The following is a 19,163-nucleotide window of genomic DNA, read 5'->3' as shown; positions in this document are numbered from 1 at the left end:
ATTAAGAGAGCATCTGGGGGCGCCTGGGTGACTCAGTGGGTTAAGCAGCTGCCTTCGGCTCGGGTCACGACCCCAGCGTCCTGGGATCGAGTCCCGCATCGGGCTCCTCGCTCGGCAGGGAGCCTGCTTCTCCCTCTGCCTCTGCCTGCCTGTGCTCGCTTTCTTGCTCTCCCTCTCTCTGACAAATAAATAAATAAAATCTTTTAAAAAGAGAGAGAGAGACAGAGAATCTGTGTGTCAACCCACAGGACACCATCAGGAATCCTGTCAGTGGAATCATTCACGTCGTTATTCCAAAGCCCTCCTCATAGGTACAGACTATTGCAGGGTTTGTACTAACTAATCTTCTGCTTTCCTTTAGATGTCTTACTAGCTGCGTATATTATCTCCAAACAGTATAACTGAGGCTTGCTTGTTTTGCACTGCATTTAACTATAAACGCACTGTAAGATTTTCTGTGACTTAGCTTCAACTCAGTGCACATTTGCGGAATTCAACCGTTTGATTCTTGTAGTTCTCAATCATACATCTTCGTTGCGAGACAGTATTCCTTTAGATGCATCTATCCTAATCTAAATACCAAGAAATTTACATTGCTTCCAATTGGCAGCTATTATTAAAAAAAATTTTTTAAATAAACCCTATACTTTCTCATACGTGTACCCTGACACACTTGTGAGGACATTCTTCTGTGGAGGAGTTCCCAAAGAGCGGTCCACGGACCTGTGAGGTGAAGGGATCTCTGAGACCTTTCCAAGGGATCCACGAGGCCAAAGCTGTTTGGAATAAGACTCTATTTACATTTTTCACTGTGCTGATACCTGCATGTGGTGCAAAACAATGTGGGTAAAGTTCCTGGTGCCTTTTCGGTAGCCAAGGCAGAGGCACCAAGCAGTACTAGCCGTCATTGCATTCTCAACTTGCTCCACGATGGCAGCAGAAATAAACAGCCCTCGCTCCATTTAAGAATATCACTGAGGAAGCAGTATAATTACTACATTTCAAAATCTCAGTCCATAAGTACACATCCTTTAAATATTTGTGCAACAAAATGGGAAAGCATCAAGTTCTTGTACTGCACCAAAGTATGAAGCTTTCTGGAAGAAAGGCACTTCTGTGGTCATCTGACTGGTAAGGTGAAAAAGCGTTTTTTGTGAAACCTAATTTTTACTGGAAGGAAAACCAACAAATGATGACAACTCAGGCTTACCTGAAAACCATTTCTACAAAAGTGGATACAGTGAGCCTATCACTCTAAGGAAAACAACTGAGACCATTACGGCCACTGCCAACATTTAACAAATGTGTATCTACTGCAGTGAGCTTGACTGCTTCCGACACTTAGACTTTTCTGATGAGATCAGAGTTATAATAACAAATGTGAATTTTGTTATTTATTAAAATGTGTCAATATTTAAAATATCTGGATCACTCAATGAACCAGCATTTTCCAAAATACCAATTAGTAATGTTATAAAAGCACACATGAGTAAAAGAACCGCTAAAACTGCAAGATAATGGATTATAATATTAAAAAGTAAAGAAAGGGGCGCCTGGGTGGCTCAGTGGGTTAAGCCGCTGCCTTCGGCTCAGGTCATGATCTCAGGGTCCTGGGATCGAGCCCCGCATCGGACTCTCTGCTCAGCAGGGAGCCTGCTTCCTCCTCTCTCTCTGCCTACTTGTGATCTCTCTCTGTCAAATAAATAAATAAAATCTTTAAAAAAAAAAAAAAAAGTAAAGAAATGTTCATTGATAAGGCTTCAGATTCCATTTTGGACCGTATCTTGAAAAAGCTATTTGTCAAGATTTTGTGCACTATTAACCAGAAATATTTATAATTATCTAAAGTGGCAATTAAATTAAGTTTCCTATTTCCTACTATGTATCTTTTTGTGGCTGGATTTTCTTCATGTATTTCAACCAAAATGGCGTATTTCAACACAGAATGCAGAAGCAGATATGAGAAGTCCACTGTCTTCTATGTGGACACTGATGTTTCAAAATAAGAGTATAAAGGTGTGCTGAGACCAAAAAGTTTGAGAACCTCACATCATAAAGGTTTGTAAGTAAGAGGGAAACTTCTGTGTCTTCAGCTGAACTAGTGGTCCTACTGTTTTCCCGAATGCCTGCTGCAGTTTTCACACTCCCTCACCAGGAGAACGTCACAGTTCCCACTGATCCGAATCCAGGCTAACGCGGACTACACTCCGACTTCATTTGTAGGTCTGACAGGAACGTACGGCTATCACAGGCCAGTTTCACTTTGCATTTCATGACTATGAATGGAACTGTACACCTTTTCATATGCTTACCAGATATTTGGATTATATTTTTGTAAACAGCCTATTTAAATCATCCGCCTTTTTCTCTATGGGGTTGTCTGTTTTCTTACTATAGGTATTCTATGTATTCCAGAAACGACTCCATACTTGTTGCTTTACAGCCAGTGCTTTCTGCATCTAAAGACTTCCTTTGTAAACATAGTCTCCTTGTTATCTTTACAAGACCTTATAATTTTATGTGGAAATGCAAAGAACAAAAAAAATAACTCAAGGACATTTTCCTATTATTTGTTCCTTCTCTTGGTTTTCAGTGATTTGGTCTTATTTTCTAATATACCTGGCAATTCGACTTATCGTTGGAATTTTTTTTAAAACTACAGAGATACCTGGAGACACCTGAATGATGCTATTTTCAACCAGAGAGGATTTATTTTTTTCTTCAAACCAGCACTTAAGGCTAGAGAAGATCTCTTTAATTTAATCTGCACATGAGCTGATCTGAAGCTGGTTTTGTGAAGAGAGATTTTTCCCCCCAGTTTTCCCTTATTCTAATAGTGTAGCTTAGGAATCAGCAAACTTTAAAGGGCCAGAGAGTAAGTATTTTAGGGACATCTTTGTGGAACACGAGGCAAAATCAAGGATACTATGTGAGTACTTACCTACCAAGAGAGAAAATAAATCTTCACAAAAATTTTGTAACTATTGTTATTATTCAAAATATGGTAACAACTGGGAAGCCCGGATGGCTCAGTCAGATAAGCATCCAACTCTTTACTTTCAGCTCAGGCTGTGGTTGCGGGGTCACGGGATCAAACCGCGTTGAGCTCCACACGTGACGCAGAGCCTGCTTGGGATTCTCTCTCTGACCCTCCCTCATTTACATACTCTCCAAACACACAACAAACAGATAAATAAAATCTTGTTTAAAAAATATGGAATATGTTAACAATTGAACATGGTTTTTTGGTTTTTTTGGGGGGGTAATATAGGCTGCTAATGAAAAGAATGGAATTTGGAAGGAGGGTAACATTTTTTTTTTTTTTAAAGATTTATTTATTTATTTATTTATTTGACAGAGAGATCACAAGTAGACAGAGAGGCAGGCAGAGAGAGAGAGACAGAGAGAAGCAGGCTCCCCACTGAGCAGAGAGCCCACGCGGGACTCGATCCCAGGACCCTGAGATCATGACCCGAGCGGAAGGCAGAGGCTCAACCCACTGAGCCACCCAGGCGCCCCAGGAGGGTAACATTTTACTTAACTGGAGTTCAAAGCTTCTTTTTTCTATCAAAACTGATAGTAAAATGTTCATCTATTCATTATGATATACAATGAAATTTTACATATCAATCTTTGAAAAAAATCTCTTTACACAGAGGTACTGCCAAATACTGATATCAAGACAGAAGCATATAATTTTATCTGAACATACTCATCTTTGAAAAGCATTTATAAAATTTTATTAAAATCTTTTGATCTTTGCTTTTAGCATACCATTATATTGCAGAATAATCACTTTCAATTAAAGGAGAGGTTGAAGCTCCTCGATTACACAGTTAAATGGATTTCAAAATTTGAAAATTTCCTTCCTTGAGGTCCAAAAACTGTAACTGAACTGTAGTTGGAACTTAGAAAATATTTCCACATATCAAATTTATGTGAGAATGGAGATGCTCCTTTTTATTTTAAATTGTAATGGCATGAGAAAGCGTATCAAGCAGCTTGACATTATTTCTCATTCGAACAACATTAACTGTCGTAGAGTAACTCTGCCACTGCTAAATGATCAAACTGCTGCATGGTAGGGTAGCTCAGTACTTTCAGCTTCTTCTTCCTCTTCTTCTTCTTTTTTTTTTTAAACGATTTTATTTATTTATTTGAGAGAGAGAGAGAGAAAGAGTGAGCGCACACAAACCGGGAGAGGCAGAGAGAGAAGCAGACTCCCCGCTGAGCAAGGAACCCGATGCAGGACTTGATTCCAGGACCCTGGGATCATGACCTGAGTCAAAGGCAGAGGCTTAACCCACTGAGCCACCCAGGAGTCTCAGTACTTCCAGCTTCTATTTCTAACAAAAATTCCTAGAATTGAGAAGTTGATATCCACAAGAGCAAATGAAATTCACTACTAACACCATTAGTTTAAAAAGCCACACCAGATGAAATGTTTTCTGCAAAGTATGTGTTGATGAATAAATACAATGAATACACACAGGCTTTTAAACACCATTATGATTTAAGAAGCTTATAAACTTGTCCAACTAAATAAACCCTTTTTCAGGTCCATACTTATTTTACCAGTGTTAACACATCCTAGCAGATTCCACTTCAGGTTATATTGAATTAGTTTTTCTTCCACTTCTTTGAAAATATTTTGTCTGTAATTGTTTCCTGCAGACAATTTACAAAACCTAACTCTTCAGTGACTTCAAACTCAGCATTAACCTCTAGAATAAACAACTGAACTGTACAGCAATATCTATTGACATATTAACAGACGAGGAAAACCACTAGAAATCATTTGACTCACTTTTAAGATAACCATTGATATTGCACTTAATGTCCTCAACTTTTAAAACTACAAAGGCTAAGTTTATTTTCTGTGCACACATTTCTTTGACCACTGTAGTCAGACATGACTTAATTAATCATCTTGGATAAATGGCTTTCTATGCCTGGCTAACAGTAAGAAACTTAGTCTCATCTTCATTTTTCACTTTTGTAAAGAATTTCTGCTATGATGAGATAGACCGTTTTAGTTTACTACCTTTTTTCTGATCATTATCTTCCTGTGAGTTTGGAATAGTGTGATGAGTGCTCAGTCTGATAACCTTGGCATATATCGTATTCTTTTCACCAGCTGTAGTGTCCCAGCATAATAAATATAATGGTTTGCCATCTAATTTAGTCAGAACAGAATTTATTCCATTATGCCTCAAAAGCAGTACATATGAAGCCCACTTTTCTCTTCTCTTTTTTTTAAGATGCTAAGTACGCACCAGTACTAAAAGAAATTAATAAGATGGTGGGACAATAACATGTGTCAATCAAACACTGATGAGTTGAAACTGTGGCACTGTGACTCACAGCATGCCCACAGCAGTGCAAAGCATGTGTGGTCTCTGCAGCAACAACTCAGTTCTGTCAATGTAACTCAAGAGAAGCCACAGGTAATATGCAAATTAATGAGTGTGGCTTTGGTTCCAATAAAACTTTATTTACAAACACAGAACTCCGAATTTCAGATGATTTTCATGTGTTATAAAAGACAGTCTTTGAATTTATTAACTATTTGAAAATGTAAAAACTGGGGCACCTGGGTGGCTCAGTCAGTAAAACGTCTGACTCTTTTGTTTGCTTTTTTTTTTTTTAAGATTTTTATTTATTTGAGAGAGAGGGGAATAGAGAGTGATAGCAAGAGAGAGCACAAGCATGCGGGAGAGAGAGAAGCAGGTTCCCCACTGGGCAGGGAGCCTGATGATGTGGAGCTTGATCTCAGGACCCTGGGATAATGACCCGAGCCAAAGGCAGATGCTTAACCGACTGAGCCACCCAGGTGCCCCAAGTGTCTGACTCTTAATCAAAGCTCAGATCTTGATCTCAAGGTCGTGATTAGGCTCCACACTGGAGGTAGAGCCTACCTAAATATAATAATAAATAAAAAGTAAAAACTATCTTGGCTTGTGAGCCTTATAAACACAGATGGTGGACTGGATTTGACCCACAGGCCATAATTTGCTAACCTGTGATGCAACCTTCAGCATCCCAAATGGAAGTCTACAGTATTAATGGTGCCTAAATCCTATTTTTGTCCCCCTAACTTTATAGACTACCAGAATCTCCTCTCAGTTTTCCAGCCTCTCAACTGGTCTTTTACCAACTGGATAAATACCTCAAGGGGAAAAGGAAAGTTGACATCAGGCTGACCTAAAGGCGTACTCCTTCCCTCTGGGCCCTCACTCCCTAAAGTCCGCATCTGTCTGACAGTCCTCTAATGCCTTTAAATATTTCTTTGAAAAAATATTTTATCCAACTCCTCTAGTTGTTCTCAGTGGGAGAGCTAATCTAATACAAGTTTCTCTGTTACCAGATATTGAAACTTATTAGAAAGCTACAGTAACCATGGTGGTGTGATATTATCACTAGGGCATATACATATGCAAATGAATTAAAACAGAGAGCTTAGGGACAATCCACACATACACTGAACATGTGCTAGATGACAGAAGTTATCTTTCAAATATGTGAAGGGAAAAAAGCGATTTCAAGAGATAATGTACTAACAACGGGCTCCCCGTGTGAGAGAAAAGGGCACTATTCTCCTATAGGACACAATGCATACGAATAAAAAACACCTAAATGTTGGGGAAGAACTACAGAAATGAACTTCTGAAATACACTTTCAAGGACACATTAGAAACTACTGTAAGCATTTTAATTTTTCAAATAAATAATCAAAGTTCAAAATTCAAAACTTTCTAAGGGGTATAAAATGGAAAGTGGCCCTGTACAGGCCACACAGGAGAAATTCCATAAACCCAAAGTATTTTACCAGTTTTCTATGTAGCCTTCAAAAGATATTTTGTGTTTATGTAAGTCCCACACCAAAGGGGCTCTTCATTGTATCGAAGAATAACACTCAGCTTATCAGAAAGATAAACTCAGTTCTTTAAATCAAACTTAAAGCTAAAAAAAGTTTTTTTAAAGAAATTATTACTTTTACGGAGAAAAAAACAAGGCCAAGGTCATCTTCATCAAATGGGCCTTTCAAATTTTGTTTTTACCAAACAGCCTTATCAAACTCTCAATTAAAAAAAAAAAAAAAAAAAACAGAAATTTCTAGTTTCCTCTTAGCTCTACCCAACTTAATTCCTTAAAAAAAAAAAAAAAAAAAAATTAAGGGGGCACCTGGGAGGCTCAGTCAGTTAAGCGTCTGCCTTCAGTGCAGGTCATGATCTCAGGGTCCTGGGATCAAGCCCCACAGTGGCCTCCCTGCTCAGTGGGGAGCCTGCTTCTCCCTCTGCCTTTGGCTCCCCCACTTGTGCTCTCTGTCAAATAAATAAATAAAATCTAAAAAAAAAAAAAATTTAAGAATCATTTTGCCAAGTTATAAGGAAATAAATACATCAGTTTTTAGGTGTAAGTATACCTAAAATCATTCTAAGTTCAAATCTTGGATTTTTTTTTTTTTTGGCTGTATACATACTTTGTACTTAATATTTTTTTTGTACTTAGTATTCTAACAAAATCATCCCCAATAGATCTTTGATGTCTTCCTTATAGCCTTGCATTTTAGTCTGATGAGATAATTTAATTTCTTAATATGCAAAATGAAGAAACCAGGTAGAGAGAGTAGCATGACTTGGTAAAGATGTCACAAGACTTTACCTAATAATGTCAGACGGAATAAGAAATCAAGGTTCCTGATTCTTACCCATTAAATATAATAATTGCGTTTTATTTAGAAAATATTTTTAGAAAATATTATAATACAGAAAACACACTTGAAAGCGTTGGCCATATGTCCTTAAATATATTAATACAGACTCAGCAATTCCTAGTGAACTCCCTGTAACTTTTATGCTATGTCACATCCATCTGGGGACTCCTTCATCTAAACATTGACCAGAGGGTCCAATCTTGTACCTTCTTTTCTTCTCTTGTTTAGCAGTTTGCTTTACTGTCACTACTAGTTAGAAAAACTACCTACAATCCCAGCCCTGACGTTTAGTCCCAAAGATGTTTCGCGGAGTTTAAGGCTCGGCCTAGTCAAAACAAAACTCCTGATTCTCCCACATTCTCAGGCTTGAAACTAGAGACATTTGCAACTCCTCTTTCATCAAATATAACTCGCTCTATCCCAACAACATTCGGTCTTTACATTTCACACAGTATACCTAAAATCAGAAACTTACATTCGTTGACCTTAAATTACAACAGTAATCCTAAACATTTTTGTCTTCAAGTAAACCCCTCCAATTTAACTACAAAAGGCTAGGGGGTAAGATCTGCTAAACTTGCTCTTCTTCTTTAAAAACTTCATAAATGAAATTCTTCAACTTGGCATGCCAAAGTAAGGATATTTTCCATTCCCATCTCCCATTAATTCATCACTCTACCTATTTATTCTCCAGTCATTTTCATATATGTGACATTCTTCCAGAATCCACATGTCCTAAACTCTGCTCAAGACGACCAGGAAGCGCCCTGGTGGCTCAGTCGGTCAAGCATTTGACTTCAGCTCAGGTCATGATCTCAGGATCCTGGGATCAAGCGTCAGGCTCCCAGCTCAGCAGGAATCTGCTTCCCCCTTTCCGTCTGTCCCTGCCCTCTGCTCATGCTTCCTCTCTCTCTCAAATAAATAAGATCTTGGGGAAAAAAACAAAAACTAAAAAAGATGACCTTCTGTCTAAATTCTACTGAGTAAACTTAACCCATCCTCCAAGCAGTACCATTTTAATCTTTCCTCCTTTTAAAATATTTTCAGGTTCCCTCAGTCAAAAATGTCTCCAGGAATAGACACTGTTAGTTAACTATGAAACAACTATTCCATCTTCTTCCTTCCAAAGGGTCTCTTTTGTTCAGATATCCACTCCCCCTTAAGCAGCAGTTTATTTCAGAGGAAACGGCACCATCCATGGTCCCAAAGGAAAATCATGGTTTAATCAAATGGTGGTTATCCCAACTTACTGATTATTGCTTTAAGATGAAAACATAGGAGTAAACTAACTAATGAAATATTAGAAGATATCTGCTAGAGTAGAGGGAACCATATAAAAGGGGTTTTCCTTAATTAAAATAATAATTAAGAAAGGGGGGGGTCCCACGCCCCAACCGCCAAGCTCTGAATGTTATCATGAATGTATGATACAGAACATTCCTGCCCACTCTCTTTGGACTATGAAAAGAACTGGACCATGGAAGAATCTAATATACTGTGGATACACAATGCAAAGATAGTAAGAACCTAGCAAATTGGCATCACAATGTCACTGAACTTACCCATGACCCTAAATCTTGACTTCCTACTGTGAAAAACCAGCACCCAACAAGGTAGAATTCACAAAGCCTGGCATCCAAATAAAAACTACCAGGTACAAAAAGAAGCAAAACCTCATAGTCAAACTGAAAATGATCAATCAAAATCAATCAATCAGAACTAACCCAGATGTTAAAATTATAAGATGCCATTAGGGCACCTGGGTGGCTCAGTAGGTTAAAGCCTCTGTCTTTGACTCAGGTCATGATCTCAGGGTGCTGGGATCCAGCCCTGCATTGGGCTCTCTGCTCAGCAGGAAGCCAGCTTCCCCCTCTTTCTGGCTGCCTCTATGCCTACCTGTGATTGATCTCTCTCTCTCTCTCTCTCTCTCTGTCAAATAAATAAATAAATCTTAAAAAATAAATAAATAAAATAGTTCTATACATGTATTCAGTATGTTCAAAAAGCTAAAGAGAGATACAGAAGATATAAAAAGACTCAAATCAAACTTAAGATAAAAATAACATCTGATGTGAAAATTACATTGGATATGATTAACAGATCAGAAATTACAGAAGAAAAGATTAGTGAAATTAATGGGGAAAACCCAGAACTAAAATGAAACGTAAGAGGAAAAAATTTATTTTTTTAAAATGGGGGAAAAGCGGGGGTGTGGAGGGGGAGATGGGCATTAGTAAGCAATGGGAAAACTTCAAATGGCCTAATATTAAGGTAAATAGAGTCCCCAAGAGAAGGAAGATGGGGTAACGGAAGAAATATTTGAAGAAATAATTGGCAAAAACTTTTTAACCATAATGAGAACTATTAACTCACAGATTCAAGAAATTCAACAAGCTGTTGCCAACCACAAGAAACATTACACAAAGGCATAATATAATCAAATTTTCCAAAACTGGTGACACAATATTAAGAGTACACAGATAAAAAGACATTTACAGAGGAACAAAGATAAGGATAATACCATAGCTGGTAAGAAACAGTACAAGAGAGAAGACTGTGGCAAGGCATCTTTAAAGTAATGGGGGAGAGGAGTCACCTAGAATTCTGTACCTGCCGAAAACACATTTCAGATATGAAGGTAAGATAAAAGCACTTTGGAATACAACTACTGAAGGACTCCATCACCTACAGTCCTGCACTGCAAGAAATGTTAAAGGATGTCTTCAGACACAAAGAGAATGATAGCAGGTGAAAATATGAAGCTACACAAAGCAATGGAGAACATCAGAACTGGTAACAAAAGTGACTCTATTTATAATTTTTTTTTTTTACTACTTAAGTCTCTTTCAGACATATCTGACAACTTAATCAAAATAACATTATCTTAGGGGCACCTGGGTGGCTCAGTAGGTTAAAGCCTCTGCCTTCGGCTCAGGTCATGGTCCCGGGGTCCTGGGATCGAGTCCCGCATCGGGCTCTCTGCTCAGCAGGGAGCCTGCTTCCTCCCCTCTCTGCCTGCCTCTCTGCCTACTTGTAATCTCTGTCTGTCAAATAAATAAATAAAATCTTAAAAAAAAAAAAAAAAACATTATCTTGGGTGCCTGGGTGGTGCAGTCAGTTGCGCATCCACTCAGCTCAGGTTGTGATCTCAGGGTCATGAGCTCAAGCCCCATGTCAGGCTCTAGGCTCAGTGCAGTCTGCTTGAGACTTTCTCTTCCTCTCCTTCTGCCCCTCCCCACCATGTGCTTGTGCTCTCTCTCTCTCAAATAAATAAAAATCTTTCAAAAAAATAACAATATCTTATGGCATTTATAACACATGTAAAAGTTGAATACATGACAGCAACAGCACAAATTCCAGGAGAGGAAAAATGGAAGGAAACAAAAGCACATTTTCATTATATATGAAGTTATAATATCACTGGAAGGTAGACTGTAATAATAAAAGATGTATACTATAAATCCTAAAGCAACCAATAAAATGACAAAACAGTCCAAAAAGGAAATAAGATGGAATCATTAAAAAAATTCAATGCAAAAGAGAATGCAGGGAAAGGAAACAAAGAACAGACAGAAACAAAAAGGATTTTTTGAAAAAAGGGAAACTTAATCACATTAAATGTACATGTCCTAAACACTCCCATTACAAAAGCAGAAACTGCCAGGTTAGATTTTAAAAAAGCAAAACCACTGTTTGCAAAAAAAAAAAAAAAAACATACACTAAATAGAAAGACACGAAGAGTTAAAATAAAAGGAGGGACTAAGATATACCATGCTTACACTAGTCAAAAGAAAGCTGCCACGGATACATTAATACAGAGAAAGTAGAGTTCAGAAGTAAACACAGGATTTTTCTGTTAGAGTCAAAAGTATCCTTACAAGTATCTTTCCTCTGATCGAAGTTACCAAGTTCTATATAACCACTAGAGCACTTATCACAGACTCCCTATGATAGGGACTATTCAGTGTGTACCTACTGCAGTCCTGAGGACAGAAATGTTACAGTTGCTACACAATACAATTTTAGTTCGGTTGCAGCAGGCCTCAGACTACTCTCTTTAGAAGGCCTGTCTACACAGCTGGTCCCCAGGAACATGAATTTTGGGAGGGTTGCCATGGCTCCCTCAGCGACAAGTTTACTGTGCCTATCCTATCTGTGCAAACATGACCTTCCTTCTGGTATGTGCTAGGCAAAGGGTGCCTGTGTGATCAGCCACCAGCAAAGACCTTGAGCTTCTCATGTTGCTGCATTTTCACTGCAAAGAGAAGAGGGTGCTCTGGGCAACCCCTCGCGGGAGGCTGAGCACCTAAGGAAGGCTATACATGAATTCCTCCAGACCCCGTCAGTATTTTTTCTCCACTGAGATTCTTCCATTATATATCCTCACCGTATGATGGCAGTAAATCTTAGCCACAATTACAACTTCACGGTGAGCGCCATTCGTCTGTCTAGTGAGTCTCCAACGTGAAGGCATTCTCAAGGACCCCCACAGACACAAAATTCAGATCTGTGAATGCTTGCCCCTCCTCTTAAAAAACTATAGGGTAAAATGAAGAATATATAACTTGATGGTTTCTTTACACTTACATTACTAGGATTATATAAAAAAATAACAGTATTGGACATCATTGTTGATAAAACGGGTGCCTGCAAATCACCTCACAGTGATAACATGGTGCGAGAGTGAAATCTTCCTACAGAAACTGACTCCCAGCTGCTCATAGGACATGTACGGAGAGATTTTCTCCATATTCTGTTTAAAAAAAATTTTTTTAGCAAAATTACATTTACATTACATTGCTTATCTACATTCTCAATGTATACTGCCACCCACCTTATGATAGAGAAGCTATTTTTGTTCTTTTGCAGTCTACAAAAAGAACCAAAAACATAAAAAACTTACAACTCTTCTCACAGAACTAGGCTGGTTTTCTGTAAGACACCTGGCACAAAATCAGTATAATAAAATGAGGTTTTAATATGGGGTTGTGGCAGGAGGTGGGTGGAAAAAACATAAAAAATTATCAATTCTAAGTAGGGAGATAATATAAGTAATTTTTAATGTTTTATTTATAGAGTAATAGCCTGAGCAGAACTAGTCAAAGGAACAAAAATGCATGTTGGAGCTTCACTGGTAGTATCTTTGGGAGGGGGAGGCTCAGTGGGTTAAACCTCTGCCTTCAGCTCAGGTCACGGTCTTAAGGTCCTTGGACTGAGCCCCAAATCCAGCTCTCTGCTCAGCGGGGAGCCTACTTCCTCCTCCCTCTCTCTCTCTGCCTGCCTCTGACTACCTGTGATCTGTCTGTCAAAAAAAATAAATAATCTTAAAATATCTATATATATATCTTTTGGAGGGCAATGAGCAGAGTGCAGGAACAAGTGCAGGGGCTTCCAGTAAATAAATGACCATACATCTGTAGCATGCAGAATTAAACTACTCCATCAGTAATATCCAAATTATCCAGATCTCTAAGATGTTGGTAGCACCTCCAGGGCTCCAAAGAGGAAACACCATTACCTCTCCTGAAACACAGGTTCACAGTATAGCATATTCTTCAATCTAGAAAAAGATAAAGGTACCCCTGGGAAAACTGAAAACAATCTGAAGGAATTTCAGAAAAACTGAACAGTTTGATAAAGAATGACATTTAAAAACCGAGAAAATGATTAGGGACTCAGCTCAGCTCAGTCCCCGTCTGTCCTCCCCACCTTCTTCAATAAAATAATTCTGAAAGAAAATAAATAAAAACAAAATAAATTTTTAAAATCTTTTTAATGTAAAGATTAAATATGTTAATTTTTAAATAGGAATAATAATATTAATTAAACCAGAATCTCTCAAGCTCAGCACTACAGGCTCTCTTTGCCATGGGAGGCTAGCCTGGACTCGGCTGGGTGCCCGGCAGCAACCACCAGGGGCCAGTAGCACTTCCCTCTCCACTCGGCTAACCCGTGCTCACCAGCAGATTTCATTCATGCAGACATTTATCCGATCAATGACTCGATTGTGTTCCAGGTGCTTTGCTAAGCACCAGAGATAAAACAATAAACTAGAACAGATCTCATCGATGGGCTCATGGTGCTTACATCCTAGTGGGGGCAACTGAAATTAATAACAGACTCACAGCAACACGGTCAATTTACAACTGCTGGGGAAGTGTCACAGAGCAGAGACACAGACTCCAGTGAGAATGTACAGTAAGGGTGCGGGCTCAAGCGCCTCTTATTAAGAGATGTGGACAATCAAGAGGTTTGCAGAGCACCACACCCTCCAACTGGCCTCTGTATCTTGTTCTCTGCATCTGACAAGTTTACTTCACTATCTGCTGGGAGTTAAAAACAAATGATTCTAACAAAAGTTAAGATTTAAACAGATGTACTGCTTCCCTTCCAGAACTAGTTTTCAATCCCAACCAAAATTATCAAAATTCAGCCTAGTAAATTTTCACCTTCCATAATCAAAAAGTATTAATTTTTTTATTTTTAACAAATGGGTTTGAAGCATACTAAAACTTTTCAGAATATTTTAAAGAGAACACAAAATTCCATGTCCAAATTTTTTTGACAAACATGAGAATTTTTGCTTTTACAAACTTTCATTGTTTGTAAAACACAATAAAATATCAAACAGAAATAGTTCCAGACATCCATTTTCAAAATGCTCAAGCCCCAGCACATCTCTTTTTGAAAAGTCATTACATTCTCAGTGCTGAAATGTCACATTTACCTTGAAGAGGCAGATGAAATGTTTATTTTCTTTGAGGTACTATCATAATACATTCAGCCACATGTCATCAAAATAAAGGTCAACAAATTTAGAACACCTGTCTTTTGGTAAAATAAAAATGTATTCCAAGTTCAATAGCACTTCTACATAGTTTGCCCTAGAGCACATTCTGAGAGAGCAGCGCAAGGATCTGCATTGTCACTGCCCATCACCCCGCGTCACTTGAGCAGAACTGTAAAGCTTTACTCCGCTGCAGAGGCTTCTTTTGTGACAATTATGTATTCATACACTTTTATAAAGTTAACTACATTAGTGATCTCTGTTAATACTCTGGCACTTTGGATCTTTCCTATAACTATGAGCGATTCATGAATGATGTCTGGTGCTATTCATTTAGGCTACAAATAATTACTGAGGAATGACCCAAACAGAAAAAGATCCTTGGCAACATCACTCTAGTAAGGAAGGGAAGAGAACACGATTTACATTAAGTGAACACGTACTATGTTAAATGGCAACAAGGACAAAGGAGAAAACCACAGAGCAGGGATGTTATTTGAGAAGGAGACCCCTGAACCTTGCAACAGGGACCTGAGGAAAGCCCTCCCTGACAAGGCAACTCTTGAATAAACTCCTAGAGGACATGAGGGAACAAGCCGTCATACATCCAAGAAGAATCTTCAACAGAGAGGGAACTGGAAGTGCCAAGGCCCCGAGGAAGATACATCGGGGGCATCTGAGGAAGATGAAGGAGGCTGCTATGGCTGAGGAAGCAGATGGGGCAGAGGACAGTGAGGGACGCCTCAGAAGTACTTGTGAGGGTGCGGAAGATCACGGACAGCCCCGTCAGGTAGTGAGCACTGGCTTTTTTTTTCTCTTTCTCTGAATGAAACAGGAAATCTGTAGTGAAGTGTGTGGTAGGTAGAGGAGTGATATGACCTGACTTAATGCTATTCATTCATTTGTTCATTCATTCATTCATTCATTCATTCGTATCAGTATGGACTCGTGTGTACTTATTTTATTCTGTGCACAAAAACCCAATACTGTATTTTTTCGTGTGGCTCATATTATTTCAGCTCTTAGGAGCTCCTTCGGATTGGCTCCTGTGTTTTCAACAAGTCTTCCAGTTTTTGAGTACTTGCTTACTTTCCGGCACCTCGGGCTGCATTTTCCCGGTACCACGAACTACTTCTCAAGGAACCCGGTTCCTTTTATCGGCGAATAGTGGTTAGAAACCAAGATCTGAGCACCAGGTGTGCTCACTGCTAGCGGGGGTCACTCTGTCTAGGCCTTCACAGAGGACAGAACTAGGAATTATACGTAACCACACTGCCTCATGCATACACACATCTACACATCTGTATTTCTGTATCTGTCTACATAAATATTAAGAACCATGAGTTTATACTGATGCTTCTGACTCCATTTCAACACCACAAAATTCATTTTGCCCCTTCCTTATTTGCAGCTCCTTTTTCCAACACAGAAAAACCTCGTTCTCATTATCAACCACGTATCTACTTATTTGTTCACTCACAGCATACACATAAAGTGGCTTCAGAACTGCAAACCCATACCCTTGCGAGAAACACAGGAACTCACTGGACCACAGCGCGCGCATGCTGCGCTTCCTTCTTCAGCAATTCCGGCTCGCCTGCCAACATACTGTTTGCCAGTTACTCAGGCTGGCTCTTTTCTTCCCTATCCCCTTTGGTGTGAATTCTGGTATTCCTTTATGAACTCCCCCATGTCCTAGATAGTTGTAATTGCTTACTTAGGGGGCATGTGAAACATTTCTACGGCTCCAAGAGTCAGAGGAGCTGTACGAAGAGAGAGGTCCGCGAGTGTCTGGCACACCTCACCCAGGCTACATCATCCCGTTCCCACTTCCTTTCCACCTCTTTCCCACCCACCTGCCAGAGGTAACCGATTTCTTCAGTTTCCTGTTTATCCTTCCTGTATTTCTTTTCCAAAATGACCAGAGGCATGTGTATTTGCTTATATTTTATCCCTTCTTACATAAAAGGGTGCACATCATAAATGGTCTTTTACGCTCTTCTTTCCCTTAAAAATACATGTTGGAACCGACTTCACATCATTTCAGAGAGACACTCCTCACGGTGTTTGTACACACACAATATGCCGCCATATGAACCGCACCACAGTTTCTTCGACCATTCTATCATAGGTGCCACTTAAGCTGTTCCCAATATTTTCCAAGTTAAACCATGCTGCAATTATTAACTTGTAATAGCACAAGTATTTTGCATTACTAGAGGCATATTTTCAGGACAGAATCCTAGAAAGGTCAAAACATGTGGTTTTTAAGTACCATCAGATTATTCTCCAGAAGATTTATGTCAATTTGCATCCTATCAGAGCGCCTATTTCCCCACAGACTTAGCAACAAATGTGCTGTTATGGGTTTGAATTTCTGCCAGTGACACAAACTCTTCTGAGGGACAAGCAAGTGAGAAAAGTTCTAGCTAAGTCCTATGCCTATCTGATAATGGAGAAAAACCGAAAAGACAAAAACAAAAAAACACCAAAACCAACTGTAGAAATGGCAACAGACTACTGACGCTACCCTAAGTCTGGACTGATTTAACCGCGTGAAGATGTGAAGGTCTGATGATGCGGCACCAGCCCCCTGGGGACCCCACGCGGCCCGCGCAGCCTCCTCCGGCTGCATCCCGCCCTCCCGCCCATCCATGCTCCTGGCTCCATAAAGCGACGCCACTGAGGGCCTCCCATGGCCCTTGATTCCTCCGCCAGCAACAGGGCACAGACTTCATCTCTAAATTCCATTTAAATCTTTATCAGAAGTAGCTAAGACACAAAGATGGCATCTTTTATCCAAGAAGGACAGGGGAAGCAAGCTTCTAACAACTGTCTTAGCAAACAGAGCTAGGAAACGTGTATACACACTGACTCACACGTACACACATCTGTATTTCTGCATCTGTATAAATATTAAAAACCAGTTTACACTGATTCTTCCAATTTCAATCCAACACCACAAAGTTCATTTTAGCCTTTGTTCATTGACTTTCCTATAATATTTTTCACTTCCACAAAATAATCCAACACTACTTCTGAAGTAGTCTGTGACAAAAAGAGTACCCACTGTTCTGTCACAGTCTTGATCTGGCCATCTAAGCTTGTTCAGACTGCAGAACTTACTATTCTGCACTATACTGTTCACAATTTGATGACATAAGCATTTCAGTGTACTGTCACATTTCTAAAACAAGCACTCTAATTTGACTAAGCTTCAGGTGGGAGTTCCTCATCCATGTAATTTAGGTCATTTTAATAATCTGAGTAAAGCTAATATTATACTAATTGAATAATTAATTGAATCTAAGTCCCTGTCTCAACGACACTTTTGAGAGTTTTACCTGTACCCTATCTGTTAAAGCCCACGTAATTTCTACTATCAAAATTTCATTTTTAACATTCCTTTGGGAAGGCTGCTTCACTTCTCCCAAATTTAACTGTCAAAAGTCCAAGAGAATCTGTGGGCAGCAAAGCAATTTCACTTCACAAGGTTTGTTTCCTTTATAGATGGACGGTAACTGTTGCATTTATTGCGCTCATTTCAAAATCCCGTGAAAATCGCAGTGAAAACTTGAAAAGACAGTAGACTGTGTGCATGATACTACTTTGGGATGAGGCAAAAAAGATGAACTGAACTGCCAACTTGACTGTAAAGAACTTTCTGGATCAATTTTTAAAATAGCAAACAGAGCTAATGCACATCGTGGACTAAAGACCTGTCAAATGTTGTCTCTTCATGTTACATCTTCATCAAATTGTTCTCTCTTAAAGAGTAACCACATAAACATAAATACAGTTAGGAATTCTCATTTCTAAGATTTTTAATTTCTGATTTAAATGTAAAATATTTTTTAAAATGTAAAATATTTGTTAGGATTAACATTAACTGCACAGCTTAAATATTCTAGTGGTGTGCACAAACTACTCTTGATAGAAAATTAAAAATTCCTATTTTAAGGGTTTTTTACATTAATCATTTAATAAACCATTCTTGCCAAGTGCACCTTCATGTTGGCTAGAGTAAACATTACAAAACTGTGGCTTAATTAAATATTTGTTACTTCTACTTACTTCTGTGCTCCCTGAGACAACAGCTTTGTCCACGTTCACTAGCGACAGTTCCTCCATCTGGCACACCCCCAGTGACCACTCCACACAACGGTGATGAGCCCAACAAGTGCCTAAAATGGTTGAAGTGAAAAGAAGCAAATGAATACACATGGAGCATATTAATACTAATAAGACGTAAACCCCCCAAACCAACCCTGACATACCGACACACACAGGCACCCTGTATCTGTGAGCACACTAAAGCAGTCAGCCCTTCCCAAATATTATCACCTAGGAACTTGTTAGAAATGCAAACTACTGTGGGGTGCCTGGGTGGCTCAGTAGGTTTAGTCTCTGCCTTCGGCTGGGGTCCTGAGATCCCAGGGTCCTGAGATCAAGCCCCTCATCCGGCGCTCTGCACAGCAGGGAGCCTGGTTCCTCTACTCTCTCTGCCCGCCTCTCTGCCTACTTCGGTCTACTTGTGATTTCTCTCTCTCTCTCTGTCAAATAAATAAATAAATAAATACCTTTAAAAAAAGAAAGAAAAGAAAACAAAGAAATGCAAAATACTGGAGCACCTGGGTGGTTCAGTTGGTTGAGTATCC

The 19,163-nt window shown here is 39.2% G+C and overlaps 1 protein-coding gene across 16 annotated transcripts in view; it reads right to left on the bottom strand.

Annotated features, from left to right (window-relative positions):
* Positions 1 to 19,163, bottom strand: part of KMT2C (lysine methyltransferase 2C) — a 269,946-nt gene that overhangs the window by 139,343 nt on the left and 111,440 nt on the right. For all 16 annotated transcript variants that reach the window (XR_006608481.1, XM_045086329.1, XM_045086334.1 and 13 more), the window contains exon 6: positions 18,580 to 18,689. Coding sequence is in view for 15 of the 16 variants with exons in the window: in XM_045086329.1 (XP_044942264.1) it covers positions 18,580 to 18,689 (110 nt within the window). In the remaining variant the exon portion in view is untranslated. The remainder of the gene's footprint in view (positions 1 to 18,579; positions 18,690 to 19,163) is intronic.

Source organism: Mustela putorius, unplaced genomic scaffold (assembly GCF_011764305.1).
Source record: "Mustela putorius furo isolate JIRA1106 unplaced genomic scaffold, ASM1176430v1.1 tig00000929_pilon_pilon_pilon, whole genome shotgun sequence".
Taxonomy (NCBI): domain Eukaryota; kingdom Metazoa; phylum Chordata; class Mammalia; order Carnivora; family Mustelidae; genus Mustela; species Mustela putorius.
Note: the sequence above shows the minus strand (reverse complement) of the source record. Positions and strands in the feature narration are given on the sequence as shown.